The 22342-nt window shown below is 36.9% G+C and overlaps 1 protein-coding gene across 1 annotated transcript in view; it reads right to left on the reverse strand.

Annotated features, from left to right (window-relative positions):
• INTS6 (integrator complex subunit 6) overlaps positions 1-21884 on the reverse strand; it is a 94534-nt gene extending 72650 nt beyond the window's left edge. Inside the window, 3 exon segments of the mRNA XM_078156971.1 lie at positions 20055-20204; positions 21101-21178; positions 21558-21884. Of these exon segments, the coding sequence (XP_078013097.1) occupies positions 20055-20204; positions 21101-21178; positions 21558-21668 (339 nt within the window). The 5' untranslated portion in view covers positions 21669-21884.
• Between the last annotated feature and the right edge of the window lie 458 nt (positions 21885-22342).

Below are 22342 nucleotides of genomic sequence, written 5' to 3' on the forward strand. Positions count from 1 at the left end.
ATCTTCTCTCCACGTCCCCAGACTGCTGCTGATTCAAGTAAAGTCTTTTGTACTCCATGAAACTTTCACCAAGTACTCTAGCCTTCACTGCCAATCCTCTGAAATTCTACATTTGCAGTACGCTACAGAATTTAGAATTCAACTTTATGTCTTCTATCAGGTTATTCTTTCATGCATTCATTCCATTCCCCCAACTAGACTCACTATATAAAATATTCAAATATATATACAAAAATCAGCTAGCTAGCCTCTTCTTTCCTTTACTATAGATTTTAGCCAGGAAAAAAGCAACTTCTGAAAGAAATTATTTCTGCTGCCTTTCAAAATGATCTCAACAAAGTTCACTATCCGCTTAAGTACCTTACACATAAAATGCTTTTAAAATGTTGAATTTTTACATTTTTTAAAATTAACATGCATTTCTCTCTAACTCCATTAGAGAAAAGAGAAATAAGAAAAACAAAACCCTTGTAACAAACAGTCAAGTAAAACAAATTCCCATATTAACTATGTCCAAAAATGTGTCTCATTTTAGGCCATCAGCTTTGGTAATGTTTGTATATGTTGAACATAAGTGAATTAAAATAAAGCTTAAAAATTTATTAGGTTATGCTAAAAAAATTTGTTAGGTAAAAACTGGAGTCTTACTATAATGAATCATCAGGGACCATAAGATATGACCACCTTATAAATTAGACCACCTATACAATTCTTTTGGTATTAACTAAACCTTTTCTGATGGCATTCAAAACTGACCTCCCCATCTAATCTACAATTTTGTTGTGAGATTCTAGTATACACGCAATTTAATTAAATTATACTAATGCCATATTACTTAATGTGTACATTATGTCAGTTCTTAACCCCATCTGTTCTTGCTTTTATTTTTTATCAAGGTATCCCTTGAGTCAATATCAAAGCAAAAACTTTCTACTAGTCTGCTCCATTCACCCAAGAACAATTCTTCTAAGATACAGTGAAAATGAATGAACCCAAGCTTATAACTTTTTTACACATACATACATATATGTATATGTGGGGACATATAGGAGGTGTATATGTAAAATCAACATACACCTAACACACTGAATCATTTTTAAAGGTATACTTTGATGCAAGATAACACAATAAAAGTCTTCAGTAGATTCAAATATTTAATGTCTGAGGATATGTACACAGAAAACAGATGTAGATCAATACCTTTCCAAAGTGAAGATCTGATTTTGAATATATCTATTCAACTAAACCTGAATATGAACCCACCTAAATGACTATCAAAACAGTTAATCAAAAACCCACCTTCCTCACAAAAACATTTTTTGTTTCATGAAACCCATACAAATGACCATGAGCCTTCCAGGGAGTGGCACAGTAGATGGGGTATGGTTACGGAGTTAGAAAACCATGGGTTCAACTACTGCCCCAAATCCTTACTGGTCACATGTCCCTGTATAAGCAAAAACACCTCTGGGCCTCATTTTCCTTATTTATAAAATGAGGGGGCTGGACTTCATGAATTCTAAGATTTCTTTAGAGATTAAATCTATGAAAAGTATTGGGTCAGATAAACAGATTCTCCATAAAATGAATTCATTTTAAAATGAAGTGTTGACTGTTGTTAAGAGCTTATGCTTACCGGACAGACTGCTTTGAAAAAATTAAGTTTTCCTGCAATTTCAGGAATGTGATCACAAATTTATGACATGCTATTTTGACTTTCATATTATTTTCCCATAGTGGCAATATAATAACCACATCTTACTATCAATACTCTGCTCATCAGAACACTAAAAAAGTAGGTACCATAGGATCAGTTTTTATGAAAAAAACAACTCAACATTCAGAAAGTCTAAGCCAGAGTTATAATTTGACAAATCAAATCAATATTGGAAGACAATTGTGTTATCTCCAAAATAATAGGCTATTTGATGATAAGATCTCAAAATCTCTCTATTTGAGACCAACAATATTTATATTTTTTAAATGAGGGCTTTCTCACTTCACGTAACATGGGATACTGGAAATAATTTTTACTACTAAGTTGTAAATAATCAGAACCCAAATGGAACATAAACTCCTTAAGGGCAGGGATTATCATTCTGGCTTTGAATTACCAGTACTGAGCACAGTGCCTGGCACATAATAGGAGATTAACAAATACTTATGAATTAATAACAATAGAAGAGAAACCTACCCCAAAATTAAGATCTGCTATTAAAGAGTTTGCCAGTAGAGGGACTAAAAGTCAACTTACATCACTCCTAGTTCTCTACTCTCATTCAACAGGGCAAACTCTCACATTACAATGTTAGAAGAGGATTTCTTGACAAAAAAGCAGCCCATGAAAGTTTTGGTTATTATATACTATGCGATTACATTAACTTACCATTCTAGCTATAGCTAGCCCCAATAGCTTATTTACTAGCACTCCTTACTATACCTTAGAGTTATCATTTCATCCTGAGAAGAAACACATGGAACTCAAGGAAAAGCACAGGAAAAAGAAAGGATCTTCACTTCATTCAAGGAGCTGCTAGGGTATTTCTTAAAAGTAAAAGTGTTATCACACTGTTAAGTAATTATAACATTTAAATTCTAAGTACATGAAATTTTTTACTGTATTCAATTAGCTGACAAATGTTCTACTTGTTCACATATGCAGCTATAGTATAATTATGGGACATTATAAAATTGAATTGTATTCCATTACAGAAATGGAGATAATTCCCCACATAAATGTTTTGAAGTTTTTAGATCACATAAAATAGATATTAAAAATTAATGAAAAATTAAAAGGAACGTGAGAAAACAATCAAGTGCTAATAGTAATGTAACAACTATGAAATGAAATTTCTAATTAGTCACAAAGAATAAAAAGTAATAAAGCTAAATCAAGCATCCTTACTGATAATACAAATAAAATTAAATCCAGAGATAACCTTCATAACTCAATTGAGCCATTAAGCTTTGCTTCCTCTGGTACCAAGCCTATTTGATAACATTTTCCTTTTCCAAATGAGTATACTAAGAGTTAATTTTATGAGTTATTCTAATATTTTTTAAAATGTGGGTCATAGGCATTCACAAGAGTTCTAATTCCCCTAAATGCCCCCCAAACATGTCAAAAGCTAAGAAATTGAATTCTTGATTGACTCTCTAAACCACATCATCTGAGGCAGGTTGCTTCATACTTTAATTATGGCAAATCAATTACATTTTTTATCGTTTAGTTATTAGGCCTTCTGTACAAAAAGAAAAAAAACTTACCTAAAATTTACTTTTAAAAACAACCTATTCAATTCCCCACTACCTGCCCCCTCAATAAAATGACCACAGAGAAATATCGTGTGTGTGTGTGTATGTGTATGTATGTGTGTGTGTGTACATAATATATATATATACACGTATATATATATATATGTATGTATGTATATTTTTTAAAGTAACTTACGAAAGTAAAACTTTAAATAAGAGCATAATAAGTAAAAATCCTAACTAGTCATTTTAGGTCCAGAAAGAGGCCTATTCCAACTAATCCTTGCCAATGTGTATATATACATTGGAAACAGGGATAGTTAGGCATGCTACTGTCTAAGAACTTAAATTGGAAATGTAGCAGTTATAACATCTCTAAGGAATCAATCGTTTCCATTGCTGGAAAATGATGAAAATACTTGTTCTACCTATCTTAGATAACTTGTGAGAAGTCCTCTGAGAATTGTAAAGTACTATGTAAATGTTCTCTCTTAGCATTTCCAATTGTCCAACATGCTTATGCCTACTAGCCTTAGTACTGAAAAACATCTACAGCACTGCAATGGTTCTCCTCAACATCCTCCACGAAAATCGGTAAATGTGGCTTAAGGTAGAGGTGCCAAACACGCCACCTGCTTGCCATAAGGGCTAGGAACACCTGACTATGGCCAGAACCAGATTAAAATAGAATTGAATCATACTTAACAAAATAAATTAAAATACAATAAAGTAGGTTACATTATATTTCAAAACTAAGTCAATATGTGGCCTGCAGGGATCCTTATGCACAGATTAGTGACCCCCCAGTTTCGATTTGACCTCGACACCATTGGTTTAAGGCACCACCAGTGTTGCTGCTGCTGCAAAGATTCAAGGATTGGCACTGGCTAGGATAAGTTGTATTCAAGTGGGCAGGATTCCCCAGCTTACATCCCCTCCCACTGTCAGACAGACAAGACACATACCACACCTTCCCTCTCCCCTTCCATCTGGTTATCTTGGTCTAAGCAAAGAGGAAGAAGGTACTTTCTACCATGAAGACTGATAGCTACATTCTTCAGAGCAAAGTGTACAAATTGGAAAAACAAGAATTTGCGAAAACTATCAAGTTTCAAAAGATTCTTATTAACTTAAAAAAACCAACCCTTTCTCAGCTTTCTAAACCACTAGAACTATGAGATGTTCCCTACCACTTTCATCTTATAAAATGGAGAAATTAAATTAGACGAAGACTCAGTTTCATGCTATGTGACTTGGACAAGTTTCTTAACTCCTCTGCTAAGTGTTGATTATAACTTAAAGTTTCCATCACGGGAAGATAAAAGTAGAATAGGTAAGTTTTAAGAAAGAGTATGTTTGGCTATCTAGTTGCCTATGATTTATGAAAGAACTTCTTTAAAACGATTTAAAATGTTGCCAGGTTATTTGGGTTGGATGGTATTTTTAAATTGTTTTCACATAGGCATTAAGTAACAGGGGGCAGAATTAAAACCCAGATTCTGACTCCAATTCTGGCTCTCATTCTACTATGCCACACAGCCAAGGTTTCCATATAAAATTCACACTGCCCTTTCACTATTCAAAATTCATCACCAAATGCCACTTTGTTTTTTCTCTGATGTATACAAAATATATCATGAGAAAAAAATTTTTAAGGTAACTAGAAAAGGATGATCCACTTTCAATGTTCTTATTTAGTAGTTTATCTACATCCACAGTCAATTTCTAATACGTGGCATTTCCATTCACATCCATAACAAGCCTTGATTTCATTCAGCCTTAAGGATATCATCATCGAGCACATTAGCTCTTCTGTTAACAGTCCAGAATTGTTCATTCCTGCTCTAATGAAGCCTATAGTCTAACAGGGCCTGAAATGAGATTTCAGATTCCCTTGATCCTGGCTCTGCTACATATTATTTATGTCATTTTGTGCAAGTTACAACCTCTCTAGGCTTCAGCTTCCTCTTGTGCAAAATAAAGGAGTTTGATTTTTCTAAGCCAGGCCCCCATGACTGCAGGAGGGATTATGAATAAAGTATTGGAAAATATCTTTTAAACCAAAATACTTAATTTCCCTGTACCCAAGAAAGGTAACCCACACATAGGTAAACTTAGGAGAACTCTACCTAATTTTGGTACTTTTTATCAATCTAAGATATAATACTCTCTAACCCCTATATGAGAAGGTAGTAGAGGTAGGGTGTTTAATTGGATAGACAGGTTTCCAGTTTCTCCTGAGTGAAATCTTCAGCTTGGCTTCATTCTTCATTAATTTGTTGTATACAAAATCCCAGGTGACAGTGCAATATAAAATGTAATGTATTACATTAACCATGTAAATACATAATATGTGACTTGTACTACCCATGTATTAACTCAGACTATTGTTGACCTAAAATAGATAATGAAGAGGTGCATGCATAGTTCTCCATGTCAAACTCTATGGTTTATTTAATTACTAAATCTTGAGGCTTTAATTCCGTATACAATTTGGCAGAGCCCAGAATCCAGAAGCAGATGAAAATGAGGGCATAGTCCTAGTTGATCTTCTAAGGCTGTCTTTATATAGATATAAATTGTATATACAGATAGATATAAAATATATATACATTTGTATATATCGATATATAAATATCCATATATACACTAACATTTTCACTTCAAGATTTATTTAGAAATTCTAACTACTTATTTAAAATATTCAATTTATTATAAGCCAACAGAAGTCATAACTGAAAAGAAAGACAGAAAGGATGTTTTTGTTTTAAGTCATCATAGGAAAAACAAATCAATAAATAAGTAAGCCAACCAGCAGTTTCTTTATAGCACAACAGCCTCAGGAACATAGATTTTAAATTAAAAAACTAAGTTGATTTACTTAAATCAAAGGAAACTTTAGCATATTTCTGATAGCAATCATAACAAAACTTTAATATCTGTCAAGACCTTAACATATATTTTTGGTAGCAAACATAACAAAAATTTTAACTAGTTGTCAAGTTAAAAAGTGGCCCAAAAGGACAAAGGAGAAAAGCTTATTGAATGGACAGCAAGATAGGGGTTAGAAAATATAAGAATGCTAATGATAAGCATATACTCTAAAGCAACAGTTAATGAGCAAATCTGATGAACCAAGAACATAAAGGGATGGTTCTTCCCTTTAAACTGAGCATCTAAACTATATAACTCAGTTACTGATTATGAAGCAGACCTACAAGCCTGTGTACTTTAAGCTCAGCAAATAGTCTAATCTACAGCTGGGGGGGTGGGGAGTGTCTTTGGCCATTACTGTTAGTCCCCAGAAATCATTCATACACAGCAGCCTAACTGCTGCCCCTTGATTTTTTCTAATACTTTTTAAACAAGATATTCTAACATACTCAACAGGCATACTCCTTAGCTATCCAAATCCCAGGCACAGTTGACTGTCATGGATTAGCACAATAATTTCTGCTTCATAACTGCATTTTGATGTTAGAAGACAAAGAATCAAAAGGCCAAAAGGAACTCAATAGTTACCCAAAGCATCTGCTATGTGTAAGTAGGTTCCTTTATCCAAAGAAATAAGAGGTAATATCTACACTTCCTTTAGTGAAGTTAGCATCAGGTCTCCGATTTAAAAAGTTTTTGTTTTAATCACAAACATCTCTTCCAGACAAGTTTCCACCTCAACAACAGATCTCATACATCTATGAAACATGCTTACAAAGCTATGTAAATACATATTTAAGATGAGAATTACAGAGTATGAAACTGCAAGTTTCATCTCATGTTGCTAATTACACTAGCTTTCCACATAGAATTCCCAATATCTACAAAAGTACAGGCTTCAGTATTTCATTTAGGCATTAGAAATTACTTCTGTAACCTCTTTTAAACTGAAAAAATGCCAACTATTAAAATCATTAGGAAAACTCCATTTGGTCAATAAGAATAAAAAGGCTACTGGGGGCTGGAGTCAGAGGATCTGGGTTCAAATCCCAGCTCTACCTATTTTTTAACCTGTGTGACTTTGAACAAGATACTTTACGTCTCTTCCAGGTCTCAGTTTTCTAATCTGCACAATGAGGGTGGATGACCATCTCCCAACATGAGCATTATGAATTCTAGGTCCTTTCTAGCACTCAGTCTAGGATCCTATGATTCTGGAGTAATGATAGAATAACTAGAAAATACCAACAAAAATAAATGATCACAAGTGTTTTTAGGTCTGTTTCCTCAAATTTCTAGGGATTCTATACATACCATGTAAAAATTTTTATTCTTCATTCTTACTAGAAATACGTATTTTGGTACTTTTCTGTTAACAATAATGTCCACGAGACAAGCAGAAAAACAAATGTTGATTCCATTCATTTTATCTATGTATATCCACAGGAACAACACTGGTAATTTTTTTCTAACTATTCTATTTACAAGACAAATTTAAATTCACAAGCTATTAAAAAAAATACCACCCTGTTTTATCACTGTTTTGTGGTTCACATAAGACAAATTTATGATGAAAACATTCTCTAACAATTTCTACTTATGAAAGAAATCAGGATGGAAAAATGAAACAAAACAAAAATAACATAAATCTGATGACATTATACAATATTAAAAAATCTTTAAACAACAATGATTTCATTTGGATATGCTAAAAGACCAAGTGGATAACTAAACCTTATGTGGAAGAACAGATATTCATGTTGGCCTGTGGGTAGGGGAGAAAGAAAAAGAAATTCCAGGGAATATATCCATAAACTGTTCAAAGGGATCTGAAAGAGATCTTTAACCTGGAGTCTATGATCTTGTTGAACATTTTATTTTGCATATTTCAGAGTTTCCTTTGTAGAAAGGGTCAACAGGCTTCACTGAACTTCCAAAGGGTTCTATGACACACGCAAAGATTAGAATCCCAGTAAAGATTTCTCCTAGTAGAAGGGTCCTCAGAGATCAGTCATACAGTTCAACCCTTTAATTTTATATTTCTAGATGAAGAAACTGAGGTTCAAAATAGTTAAATGACTTTCACAAAGTCAATGGTAATATCAGATGGGAAACTCAAACAGGATCCTCTACTCTAGAGCCTCTAAATTCAATGCTCTTTCTACTGTACCACGCTGATCTGACAACTTTTAAATTAAATTTTTTTTTTGAAAATGCATACACAATATTTAGTAACTCTCTTAAAAGTACTCACTTTTTAAGCAAGAAAACATTTTTAAAAATCAGCTTTGGTTTAGAAATTTACATTTCATCATCTCTAATCCATCCCATTCCTACTCCTTTACAAAAGGAAAGAGATTAGATACCATCAAACTGTCAAGCATATTAAATATTACCTAACAAATGTTCATTTTTAATTTCAGGAAAAACTAAAGCAATTTCCAAATACATTATCTTTCCAATAATACGTGACTGTCCATGGAAAGTGCAACAATGCAGAAATCAAACTATTAAGTGAAATATTTTTTTCCTTAAATCAGAAGAACTACCTGGATTCAAACATATTGCAGGTCAATGCCATAGAACATAACAATTACACAGTATTAAAACTAATAGACACAATCATTGTATGTGTTCATTCTATCTCCCAAGACTAATACTCTTTTGCAGAGACTATTTCCCAATATTCAATAAGTTTTGGGGTTTTAAATTTTGTTTTCTGCTAAAAATTGTTTTAAAACCAAAAATAATATTAGAGTAAGAGGTAGTGTGGTACAGTGAAGCGAGAGCTAGCCTGAAGTCAGGAGGATCTTAGGTTCAAATTCTGCCTCTGAAATATATTGGCTTATGTCACGTGACCCCTGACCAAACCAATTACTATCTCACACTGCCCCCAGTAATAGAGAACCCTCAGAGGGCTTCTAGCCCAAACCTGTCAATTCCTCTCATTTCTAAATCTATGATCCTTTGAAATCTTAAAGATTAAGTTTTAAGTAATTTGTCTTAATAAATCAAGACTTTTAAAATTTTAATTTTCATTCAAAATAGAGGGGGGGAAAGAGAGAAAATGTTAATATTTAGAAATCCAAGTAGTTAGAATACATTTAAGAATTTAAATTATATATTTAAGCAAGTTACTATTTCTTTCAAGTGAATATTAAATGAATAACAATCAATATCTAGGCTAGATCCCACTACTCCAGCATAAAAATGCTTTCTTTTAGAAGTAGCATTTTAGACAAGAGTGGGTTAAGAAGGATGGAGGTCATGGGGAAACGCAGGATGGGGCGGGGGGGGCTCAGGGGAGTAAAAAGATAGGAGAGCCACACACTTAAGAGAATGTCCTAGATGTAACATGCAGGACTTTGTTTAAATAATGGATCAAATATTAAACAATCTAAGCATAAGAAGGATTAAAGAATCATTCATGGCTCTATGGAAAAAAAAGTAGGAAATTCAATAATTGATAGCATTAGTATTAATGCATCAAAGGAAAGGAATGGAAATGACTAATAATTTGAAACATTTTAAAATATTCACTTTTAAACTGAATTCTGATAGATTTGGATACAATTACCATAGAATGAACAGACTGCTAGATATGGCAGTAAATGAAAAAGTACTAGAAGGCAAACAGGTCTGACACCCAATCTGGAGTCAGATAGATTGACACTGGAAAAATATCAGTGTATGATAAATAAAATGTTATTTATGAATAGTTATTAATAATCATAAGTATAAATACTTTTAAAATGTTAAATTGAAACAAACTAAACTGAAAGGAACCCAAACTGTGAAAGAACACACAAATCGCACAAAATAAGCTAAGAAGTCAGAAACATGGCAAGGAAAAAAAGCGGAAAAAGTTAAAAAGGCTCTGCAAAGGGCATGGGAAACTAAACAAGTATCAAGAGACCAGATTCAACCTCCGTGAGTCTCAACTTACGATGTTATTAAAACCTCATCTATATTGTACGTTACCTACTTACAATATGGAAGGCCCATGTCGACAGAAACAAAATATTATGATTGAACTGCACCTTTAACTCAATACTAGTTTCTTATAAGTACTGTTAATAGCAGTAAGGTGGCAAGCACAACTGGCTCAACATGGTACACATAAAAGTTAAAATTTTAAAAGGAATTTCCTTCTAAATGTGTTCACTAAAAATCATCAAACAACTTACATAACAAACAACTGAGGCAGCACAGCTTAGTAATATGTAGGAGATGGGAAATCCTGCACAATTACTTTTTTGCTATATTAAAGAAGATTGTGTGTGACTCGCAGGAGACAGAAGTAATACTAGCGAAAAGCTAGCTGGACTTAGGAGTTAGAGTCACGGGATTCAATTTTCTCCTGACACTTAATGACTGTGTAACCATCAGGCAAATCAATTAACCACTCTGATCCTCAATTCTGATTCTATAAAATTGGGAAAATGCTCAACACTATCCTCACAGGACTGTTTTCAGCATCAAAATATGTACACAAACCTTAAAGTGCCATACAGTAATCAGCTATCATTATTATTGTTGTCGTTGTTGGGCAGATAAGTGGCACTGAAGGTAGCAAACCTCAAGTTCAAATCGGCCTTACTAACTGTGTGACCCTGGGCAAATCACTTAACCCTGTTTGCCTTTATTTCTCATCTGCAAAATGAGCTGAAGGAAATGGCAAACCACTCCAGTATCTCTGCCAAGAAAACCCAAAAGGAGTCACAAAGAGTGGGACACGACTGAAACACATTACTATGGAATACAAAAACAAAGGAAGGGGAAAATCTAACTGGAATTTCATAAGGAAAAATTCAAGACTGATATAAACTCTATTTTTAAAAATTGGTGGTGATGCAATTTCTATTATTTTTAATTTTAGAATACTGATAATAGTTTTTCCCCAACCCATAACACACAAACATAGAATTTGGCAAATATTATCAGAATAGGTTACTGGATTATTAACTCTTAAACTTGGTTGCGTTTTGAAAATTAACATTCAAATTGAAAATAGTACTTAAAACAACACTGAAACCTCCCCGCCTCTCCTACCAAAGCAACATACTCAACAACTTTTATCTTTGAAATGTGCCCAAGGGCCTTGAAGTCAAATTCTTATCACCAAGCAGGTAATGTGGATTTGGGTTATTCCCTAAACTATTATTACATACAACTGATAACCTACATAAATGTCATAATACTCCCCTACAGCAAACACTAGCTTTGCTATAAAACTATAGCAAAATAATCTCCCTTTCAAAACTTGCCTTTAAAATCAAAATACTTCCTTCAAGGGCATTATACTTTTATCTGAATTTTGAAATACCATTAATATATACAAAAGTGTATATATGCATTTATGTCAGTGTGCAGGGGTCCTATATGTAACAAGCATAACTGGTTTCAAAATACAGTGTTCTGCAGATGAAAACGACTACTTCAGAATCAAGTTTAGTAAGAGGGTTTAATCAAAGTTTATAAATATACTTCACATGCTTACACATTTTGCAAACTAGACAATCGAAAGAGGAGCACTCTTTTGCGGAATCAAATTTCAATTACACCTATGACCTATTCTGACTATAGGTAGCATCTAATATTTCTGAGGAAGCTCAGAAATAGGAACACAGATAAGCTAGCTACAAAATGCTTATTTTTGATATAAAGGACAATCTAATAACTGTGGTTTTCTTATAGTTTTCCAAAATTCAAGACTATTAAAGAAACAAAAACTGAATCTTTTCCTCCCATTCATTGGAATAGTAATGTATGTCTAATCACTCATTAGTTACATGATTTATTAATAACTGGAACAATCTCCAAGATACTTTTCAAGTGGTTTTGCACATATACAGACTTCTTGTAATTTCCAAGTTTCTTAAAGGGAAGATCATAAAGACTTTTTTACATTTCACATGGGCTTCCCCACTTAATTTAGGAACTCTGAAATTCACCTTTTTCATATTCTTTCAGCTCAGAGACGTCTGGTACAGATTCACTGAACAAAAAGCATCTTTTGATTTTGTAAATGAATCCATTTAAATAGTTTAAAAGGTTTTGAAATACATGTAAGACTATATACAAACATGGTGGTAAATTTATCATAAAACAAACACTTTGGCTATGCTGAAGCAACAGGAAAAGCACACTACTACATTCCTGCTACTGCTCCTCGACTTTTTAACCTACTAATCATATATCTGAAAGTCTTCATATCGGCTACATAAGAAAAGGGATTTTTAAAGTTATATACCTGTAATAACAAGTCTTTGACTTGAACTCAAATTTTGAGGGAAAGTTACACTGGCATTCACATCATACCTACAGCTAGGACTATGAGGCTTATCAAACTAAGAATGGATCCCAAGAATGATGCCTCCAGGTAGAAATCTCTTGTAAACTCCCATCTTAAATGAAATCACTTACTCGCAAAGCAGTTTAAAGTCCTACAATTTAACACCCTTGCCTAAATTGTGTCTAAGACCTGAATATACATGATTGATGTGATAAAAGTCTACCTTCAGGTCCAGGTTCCTTCTGACACTGCTCAACAGCTTCCTATGGAGGCTCACTTTCACATGTATGTTATTTTCTGAGAGTCCGTCCTGCTACTCTCACAAACACCTTAGAAAGTAGTGACCTTTTATCCTATTAAGAACTCAACGATACCCATGGAAGCACTTCAAATTTGGCTTCTCAGTGATAAAATCTAACATACCCTGAAGGAAACTGTCTTCTGAGGCCAAAACACACAAAAAATGTTCTAATACCACTATAATCCAGAGTTATCACCTCTTAATACAGTATGGATTTCAAAGAGGCAATGGTTTGGCTTTTTTTTTTTTAAAGTAAATGAAATATCAAACTCCTTGAGTTGTCACTTACAAATCCAGCTGTTCTATTTAGCAGATAGATGGCTTTGGGAAAGTTAAGTTTGTCAACTTCTGCTGAAATATAGGGATGTTAATAACTTCCAAATTTAAAAAAAAATTACATTATGCCTTCACATATGCCAAGTTTTCTTAAAATATTTAAAACATAATTCAAGATTATCTACACATCTTCAACGAAAATGGTAACAATCACCTCAAAAGACCCCTCACTGAAAAAATTTAACCAAAATAGAAAAACAATTGTATTGAATGTTACTTTGTAAAACAAAAATAATAATAATTGATAGTGCTACAATAGTTAAAATGTTAAATATAGGTTAATAATCAAGCCAAGCAATTAATAAAGGGATGAGTACGTTTTCAGTAAAAATGTTTTGCTTTCACAACAGAAAGTTGTAGAGATGTTATAATTGTGCCTTTCAATTAAAAATATAATTCACCTAATATCCACAAGTCTTAAACTGAGAAATTCACAACCTCTGGGTTGTATCTTCTATAAATGATCTCAAATTCTAAGAATTCATAAAGCATCAACAGAGAATTCCTTGGAAAAACACCATTTTTCAGTGAAGTGTGGAACTTCTACATTCATTTTAAGTTAGGCATTATTGCTTCAACATATCAACGGGGAATAATTAAGTTAAATGACCTGAGCATTTGTTCCTTTCCCCGTCCCCAAAACCAGGCCCATACTCCAAAATCAAGGTGATTTCCATATCATGAAAAATTTGTTTGAGTTATTTAACCTATAGAGATCAAATTACAAGACACAGTGTACAAGAAACTTCTATACTTAAAGCTTAAAATGTAAAATTTATACCAAGTGATTTTATCTATTTCTCATCACACCTTGATTTTCCCCCCCAAAAATGTTTCAGAATATTCTATTTATTTTCATTCAAATTTAACATTTGACCTTCAAGCTTGAGTTTTAAATACTTCAGTACCTAATTACATAACCTCTCTCCCCTTGGAATTATTCATAGTAAGAAATAATACTGGAGAAGGAAATGGCAAACCATTCTAGTATGTTCACAAAGAAAACCCAGTGGACAGTATTGGCACGCTATGCTCCACAAGGTCACCAAGAGTTGGACAGGAGTGAACACCTGAACAAAGGAAACAGTAAGTCTATCATAGTCCTCATAAGCTTTGATCTCATCTTTGTTACAAGTGTACCTCATTTTAAACAATGTGTTGTTAAAAGTGCTTAGAGGCCCTCCTGAGTAAGAAAACCATTAACCATCCATAAAACAAAGTAATATTTTTGCAACACAAAAAGTCTCTAAAATATGTACTTTTAAAAAAAGATACCATTTCCACGTACACACAATCACCCACATACATGCATACACATATATATGCTCTCAATAAACCAGGAAAACCTTTTTATTCCATGCTTTTAAATGACAAACTTCTTCGGTCATACTTTTTATCAGCGTATTACTGCTATACCGCACAGAGCTTTGGTAAAAATTTGTGCTTTCACGTAATTCAATAGTAGAACTATTTTTCAGTACATAAAGCAGAAAGTGTTTACTGCTGCTATTTATAAATTTAAACAAACAAAAGACAACCAGTGTGCAAAATCATTTATAAAAATAACCACTGGTTTCCACTTCTGATTGGCAATGGAACTAAATTTGGTAGCAATGAAGTGTCTATCTATAAAGCCTGATGACCTCTAGGAATGCCTCTACACTTTCTCTTAACGACCCAAGAATGTCAGTTTTGCAGATAGAACTGGGTGAAAGCCCAGCTCAGCTACTGGCCAAAGTGTCCTCCTCGTGTTGAGCGTTTAGTTTCTTCATACATCCTTGAGTTGGGGGGGGTTGGAGATGATCTCAAAAACCCCTCCACTTCTAAATCTACCATCCCACCTTACATCTGTATAGCATTTTATAATCTGAATTAAATTCTAATTCTCCCATGGTCCTCACAACAACCTCATGAACTAAGTAGAGCAGGAAGCATCATCTCCATTTTATAGCGGATGAAACTGAGTAACAGAAAGGTTAATTAAGTATCTTGCCTAAAGTCACACCAATCAATGAAAGTTGGGGCAATAATCCAACCTCCAAAGCCCATGGGCACCATGCTTTTCTCACTATACCAAACTACTAGCAGCAGGAAAACCCACATTCTAGGGCAAAAATAAGTTCTACAGAAATTTATGCAGCTGTATAAAGCAAGGAAAATAACTGTGTTAAGGGCAATGAAAAGGTACAGGGGATAGAGAGATCTATTCACCGTTACACTAATTGCTTAAACTCTTTTCATGAATAGAGAATATTTGATTGTCTCCAGTTTACTTCCTTATGGGAAAAAGGCTTCAGAAAAAAGAAATACAGACTTCAAGTACTTCAAAAAAGGAAGGTACACTGACAGGAGTGGATACTTGCTCCAAGTTAAATTTCATGGATAAGAAGAGATTAAAAAAAAAATCCATTTAAATGATGGATAATTTTATCAAACTGGAGAATAAAATGTTTAAATGAAGTAATTCTACTTAAGTATCCTTCTACTTGAGTATTCTAAATTCTATCACTTCATCAACAAATGGAAAAATTAATATTGCAATAATAAGGCATTTTTAGGCACTGAAGGCACCAGGCACATACAGATGTCTTTTTCCCTCAAATGGCTGAATTTAAAATGGAATTCCACATTATACATATATAGCCTGGATAATCTAGTTTCAATCTTCATCTAAATACTTGAACAATTATAACTAGGCATTCAAGATTATAATCAGTTCATATAAAAAAATAGGGCCATCAAAGCTTATAAAAAGTAATTTTTTTAAAAAATGACCTGTAATTTCTACAGTGAATAAACTCCCTCCACCAATGATGCATCTTTAATTTATATGGTAATGAGTTTCTTGGACACAAAGTGAGGTTAAATATTTGCCTACAGTATGGATTAGAGGTAAAATTTGAACCTGGGTTGACCCATTTCCAAGGCTGACCAGAGACTCCATCCACTACAAAACACATAATTTTTAAACTTACCTATTGAACAAAGGGTAAGCATTACCCTTTTAATAGTGTAATAATTAAGCAGGTAAATTTTACATGGCATATGAACACACTAATTTTACGTCACTAGTTAAGGGAATGAAGATAGCAAGTCAGAGATAAAAATGTTGAGTTTCAGATGAGAATAGCCTCAAAATAAAGGATAAAAAGCTAAATATAGCTTAGAAATTCTTCATAAAATCTGTTTCACTAACAAATGACACAAGGAACTGGAAAATTAGGGACTAAAGTACACTTTAACTTAGACCTCTTAAGTTTTAAACATGTCCTAATTTTGTATGTAAAGGCAGAGATTCATTCAGATCTTTAATGGGAGTACATAAAGTGCATCCTTCAAAAGCATATTTTTTTAATATTTTAGTTTAAAATTGATCTCCAATAGTAATTTAATGATAAAATGCTTTAAGTTTCCATGTAGTGTCATTACACTTTCAGTTAAGATGTCGCTATAACTAGACAAGTAAAATTTGGTTACCACACTAGTTTCTATTTGGCGAAAAATACCTGAACTGAAAAATATATTGATTGACTGAATACTTTTTAATTGAGTACATTCAATTGTGGATGGTAGTGGTGCTTGGTACATATTATTGTAGAGGGTTGGGCAGATGTATTTTCAGGGACTATTAAAATGAGAAATCTTTCACTTTCCCTTAATAGCTTTAATTCTATAATATTTACCTGTAGATTATGCCAATGATCAACACCAAAAAAGGTGTTTTGCTTGTTTACTTGTTTTACTAAAAGATTTTCCAACAAGGCAAAAGGAGTAGTGGTAAAAAAACTTTCCAGCAGTTTTTTGGTTCAAACCACACATTCAGATATAGCACATTTTCGCTTTAATATATATGTGCATATATACAAGCACTGGCTTTGTTATCCAAAAACATGTTAGAATTCTGATATCATCACCTACTGCCTTATGACCACAGGCAGCTCATTTTGGGGTCGGTGTTGCTCATCTGTAAAATAAGCTTGGAAAAAAGATTATTCCAAAGATCTCTTCTAAGCTCAAAATTCTATTCGTATATCCAGTTTAAGAGAAAATTAAAATGGGGCAGCTAGGTGGCACAGTGAATAGAGCGCTGGCCCTGAAGTCAGGAGGCCCCGAGTTCAAATTTGGCCTCAGAGAACACTTATTAGCTGTGTGACCCTGGGCAAGTCACTTTACCCCACTGCCTAGCCCCCCCCCCAAAAAAAGAGAGAAAAGTAGAACCACAGAAGTTTGACAGATACATAGGAATGGGAAAATATTTCATAATGCACTTTACCATCTAAGATCTCTCAGCTTATTATTTTCCCATACTTTATCTAGTTAAGACTGTTTATAATACACCCCCCTAATTTAAGGTTTGCTAGAGTTCCAGGAATCTTAGAATTTCTCCGTAGTTGACAAAAGTTCCCTCAAAATTTCCATGGACCCATTTGACTTCAGGCATAACAAAGGTACCTGGATAAAAAGGAAACCTAGAAACTTTACTTGTCTAGTCTTAAGTATTTAAATCAAAATTTAAATCTACCTGAACCTTTTGAGGTTATTTTATTTAGTTCATTACTCCCTCAAATTGATAATTATGTAAGCTTTCATTTGAGATATTTTTTCAGCTACTTGAATATAAATGTCTTAATTTCTTCCTGTACCAGTATAGCACTTAAAAGCATTTACATAAACTTCTCAAATCCAAGTTTAGTTCAAAACCCTAGGATTCATTTCATCAACAGTGAGACACCCTCCATAACTTAGATGGGTATTATAAAGCCTTATCCAGTTTGTCTTCTTGAGTTGATGTGGCACAAAAAAATTCACCATTTAGCAGCCAATTTTTTAGTGATGACTCCCTGAACTTAAGGATGGCTTTCAGAAATTGGAAATACAGTCCCATCACTTGACTAGTAATCAAAAGCCTTTCAAAGCTTGATAGGACCTGCCACAGCTTATGATCAAACTGGCATTACCACTGAGGCCAAGCTGACCTTGACATCATGATGAAGCAGCTTGAGTATGAGCACTTTAGTGCTCTAAATTCATACTTATTCTTCAAAATACGACTAGAGCTGTAGTCATCCTCTCTCCATATCTCCACAAAACTCAGACATGCCAAAACTGGAAACACCTCAAGAGCTCTTGCCCTATCCCAGCTATGTCATATACAGCAGGACCATCATACTGCAAAAACTTTTATCAAGTTTTGAGTTTAAATGCTAGTGTGTTCCAATCAAAAGTTTCTATCTGGAAACACAAAGACAGAAAATGAACAAGTCCCTCCATACCATTAGTCTATTTCTTACATATAAGAAACTTAATATTTAAATAACTTATTGATTTGAATTGATGAAATGTGATAAATAGGAGATCTCATAGTTTTTCATAAACTAACAACTTTAAAACCTGTAACAGGGGCCAATATATTCAAATCAGATGAATTTTGAGTCCGTGAAAGAGCATGTTACTTACATACTACCATATAAGAAAGCAAAAAAGAAAATCATTACCCTTTCACAGCACCAATGACAAACTCACAAACTCCCTGGCCAAAGAGGGGTTATTAACTGAAGAGAGCTAGCAGAAAGTGAACTGGGAAGTTGGGGATGGGGAACAGAGAAGAGACTAGATGAGAACAGATATTAAAAAAAAACAGATACAAGAGGACAACACTAATGCAGCTAGGTAAAGAACGGATTTTGAAATAGTACATGACATTAAAGGCTATGTTCTCAAAATTCATTTTGATGTTGATCTTTTCAATAATTAGCATAGAAGCCTTGTAAGAAATGCATATCACTTTTCCCTATGGAGATACTAAAAACTATACTTATCTCAACCGAATTCAGGTATGCTCCTTCTTCTAGAGTAAATTTAGTTTGTAAGAAGCAAAGTGGGAGAGAACAGTCCTACTAACTGGCAGTCATGGTTCATAGGAGCTGAATGGAGCAAAGGCAGATATTTAACTCTAACAGATCCCTGTGGTAGGAGTGGAATGCACTTCTAGGTAACAACTGAACCTCTTGGGTCTTAGGCAGATCTTTTATTTCTCAGGCCAGTAGTCTCATGGAATGTTTTAATGGAGCAACTTGATTACTCCATATCGAACCATCACGCTGATTAGAGAATGGTGTTGCCAGGCTCCAAAAGAGGTCTTGTCTGATCCTCAAATTGATGAGCAGCAGCTGTAATACAGGGACTTAGGGGTTAAGGGTTCTTCCATAGCTTCTAGAGAAACCCAAGGGGTTGAATGTTTAAAAAAAAAAAAGAGCTCTTAGGAAAGAGCAAAAGCCTTTTGACCTCTGGACCTAACATTTTATTTTAGTTCATTAAAACCAGTAGAAGCCAATTCTGGCTCCTTCAAAAAGAAGTTTAGAAATTCTAATGTACTCAGGAGGTTGAGATGTCTGCACTTAGAGGGAAGTGTACTTTTCTTACCCTTCAGACAAGTAACATACATGGAATGGATAAGCACTGGTGCAGGAGAGATCCCATTCCCTATCTTTTTTTTTTCTTTTATTGACTAACAGAATGAAGAAAGCCACTAAGCACTTAATAATGCCTGTGCCTCAAAGTCAGCGCAACAGTTGTACACATGATTGCAGTGGAGCACTACAGTAAGCAGGTGACATTAGGACGTAACACAGATTTTCCTTCTCTTAATGACAAGTTAATTTCAATATTCTTAAACTGTATTAGGGTAGTAAAATGTCAGCTTATTAAATAAAGAACTGAAGTTCAGAAAACAAATGCTTTGTCAAGAACATGAGGGGACAAAACTATTCTTAGGGTGCCCCTAATATGTGCATGTTTCCCTCCCCCCCAGTCAAATCTGCTTTGAGAGTAGGTACATTTAAAATGTTATATTATGAAAAGGTTTTGAACTGGAACTGTTTCTTCAGAAAAAAGGAAAATGAACTAGTTTCCCCACTTTAATATTCAACCTACCTGCCCATAGTTGTCTATGCCAGTTACTAATCTATTTAAATTTAATAAATCAAAAGCTGTCCTTAGGGATTGGCCAAGTGTCGTAAGTCCTTCAGCTTGAAGGTTTTTCAGTTCATTCATAAACGTGGCGTGGTTTTCTTTCCATCCAGCCTGAAAAGAGAAACGCAGAATTGTTTATTTTTCAACTATTAAAGGCACGCAGGTACACACGGACAGCCCTCAGTGGGTTGCTCCAGACAGCTGCTCTGCTTTACGCCTCGGTTTCAGTCGTTCACCGAGCACACCAGTGGGCAAAACCCAACAACATCCTCCCCACCGCCCCAGGCCTCTGCCTGGAGTCCGGAGGAATGCCTCGATCCCAGGAAAGACTGGACCGAGCCCCCGGGGCATTCATTTGGGGCGCAGCGGCTTCCCGGGGCTCTCTCTTGGAAAGCCCAAAGCACTCCCCGCTTTCTCCCCCAAAGCTTCCAAAGACAGAGGGGGACTACACTGGGCTCCTGGGCAGCGCCCCGCCGCCCTCGACGGGGATCGGAGCGGCCACGCAGGTTCCTACGAGCAGCTCGAGCCCCGATTTCCCTTTAATGCAAAACTTGAGGTCGAGTTTCTGCCGCCGCCGCCGCCGCTGTCACTTCTCTAACTTGAATAAATATCCCCCACAGTGCCTTGCTGCCGCTGCCGCTGCTGCTCACACCACACAGGGGAAATGTCGGCCATGTTGATAGCAGCGCCGCCGCCGCCGCGGGCTGCCCGATCCGGGCGGCGTGCAGGAGGTCGCGGCCGCGGCCGCTCCTCTTCTCTCGGCCCCAGAAGAATCGAGGGCCGGGGGGGGGGAAGGACGGGGGCCGAGAGACGGGAAGAGAAAACGACGGGGGAAAAGGGCCCGAAGCCACGGCGGATGGGGGAGGGGAGCATAATGAAGGGTGAATGGGGAGGGGGGAAGGGGAGCAGGGCGAGAGAGGAAGGAATAAGGAAGGGAAGGCAAAGCAAGGCTCAGGCAAGAGAGCGAAGGAGAGAGGGAGGGAGGCAGGGAGGGCGGGGGCTATTACCTTGATAGCATAGGGAGGCTCTTCGAAAGTGACCAGCATATACCTGTCTCCTCTGCTGGCTGGATCCCGGGCACGGAGCTGCGAGGAAGTGGGAGAAGGGGGGGAAGAGAGAGAGAGAAAACAGGGCGGGCAGGGGGAAGGAAGCACACAGCCTGGGTTACGAGGCATCATAGCAGGCAAACCGAGCACCTCAGTTCCCCACCGTACAGCACACACGCAGGGTCCACCCCGTCCCCCCCAACCCTCCGGCTCCCGTCTGTGCCCGGAGCCCCCCGCCCGACCCCGGATCCTCAGCGCCCGCCCGCTCGCCCGCGGGGGTGGCGGGGGGGGGTCCCCACGCCTGGCTGTTCCCGCAGCCGGGTATCCCCCACATCCTCGCCACCCCCCCCACCCCTTCCTCGTCCGCTCCCCGGGTCCGCCCCGGCCGTGTTTGCCACCGGGCTCGGTCAGTCGGTACCTTCATGAAGGTCTCTACCGCGCCTTTGGCCGTGTCCAGGTAGGTGGTGCCCAGATGGCTGCGCTGGTTCATAGAGGCGGACGTGTCTATCAGGAACAGTAAGATGGGCATAGTGCTGGCCGGGGACACCGGGGCCCGAGGTGGTGGAGGAACAGGAGGAGGAGATGGTGGTGGTGGTGAAGCTGGTGGAGGAGGTGGAGGCGGCGGCAGCGGCGGCCGCCGCTACGTGGGGCGGGGGAGCGCGGCCCCCGGGAGGAAAACACGGTCGGGGTCTCTCCTCCGGCTGAGGGGAGTTTCTCCCCTTGATAGTTGAGAGGAAACTCCCCTCGCCCCTGGCCGCCCCTCCAGACCCCCACCTCCTTCTGCCTGCCTGCCCGCTGGGCCGGGCGCCCGGCCGTCTGTCTGTCCGCCTGCCTGCCCGTCAATCCGTCCGTCCACCCGCCTCGGGGGTCCCGTCCCCGCTCCCGGCCCCTGTGTGTGTCCCAGCGGGAGACGGGCCTGGCTCCCCACCCCACCCCCGGCGCAGGGAGTGGGGACTCGGGAGCTGGCGAAGAGGGGGTTGGGCTGAGGGGGGGAAATTGGCCCTGGGGCTGTTGGGAGAAGTTTCAGGGACTCCCCCCGCTCCCCGGCGGTGTCACCACTTTCTCGGCCCCTCTCGCTACTGAAGCGCTTTTCTCTCTCACACTCCGGTTTTAACTCGGGCAGGGGCTGCTTGGGCTCCGCCCCCCTGACACGTCCCCGTGCCATGTGACATGCCGCCCCGCTCTTCTATAGGCTATAGACTG

The sequence above is a fragment of the Phascolarctos cinereus genome, unplaced genomic scaffold (assembly GCF_003287225.1).
Source record: "Phascolarctos cinereus isolate Bilbo 61053 unplaced genomic scaffold, phaCin_HiC Scaffold_726;HRSCAF=1367, whole genome shotgun sequence".
Classification (NCBI taxonomy): Eukaryota; Metazoa; Chordata; class Mammalia; order Diprotodontia; family Phascolarctidae; genus Phascolarctos; species Phascolarctos cinereus.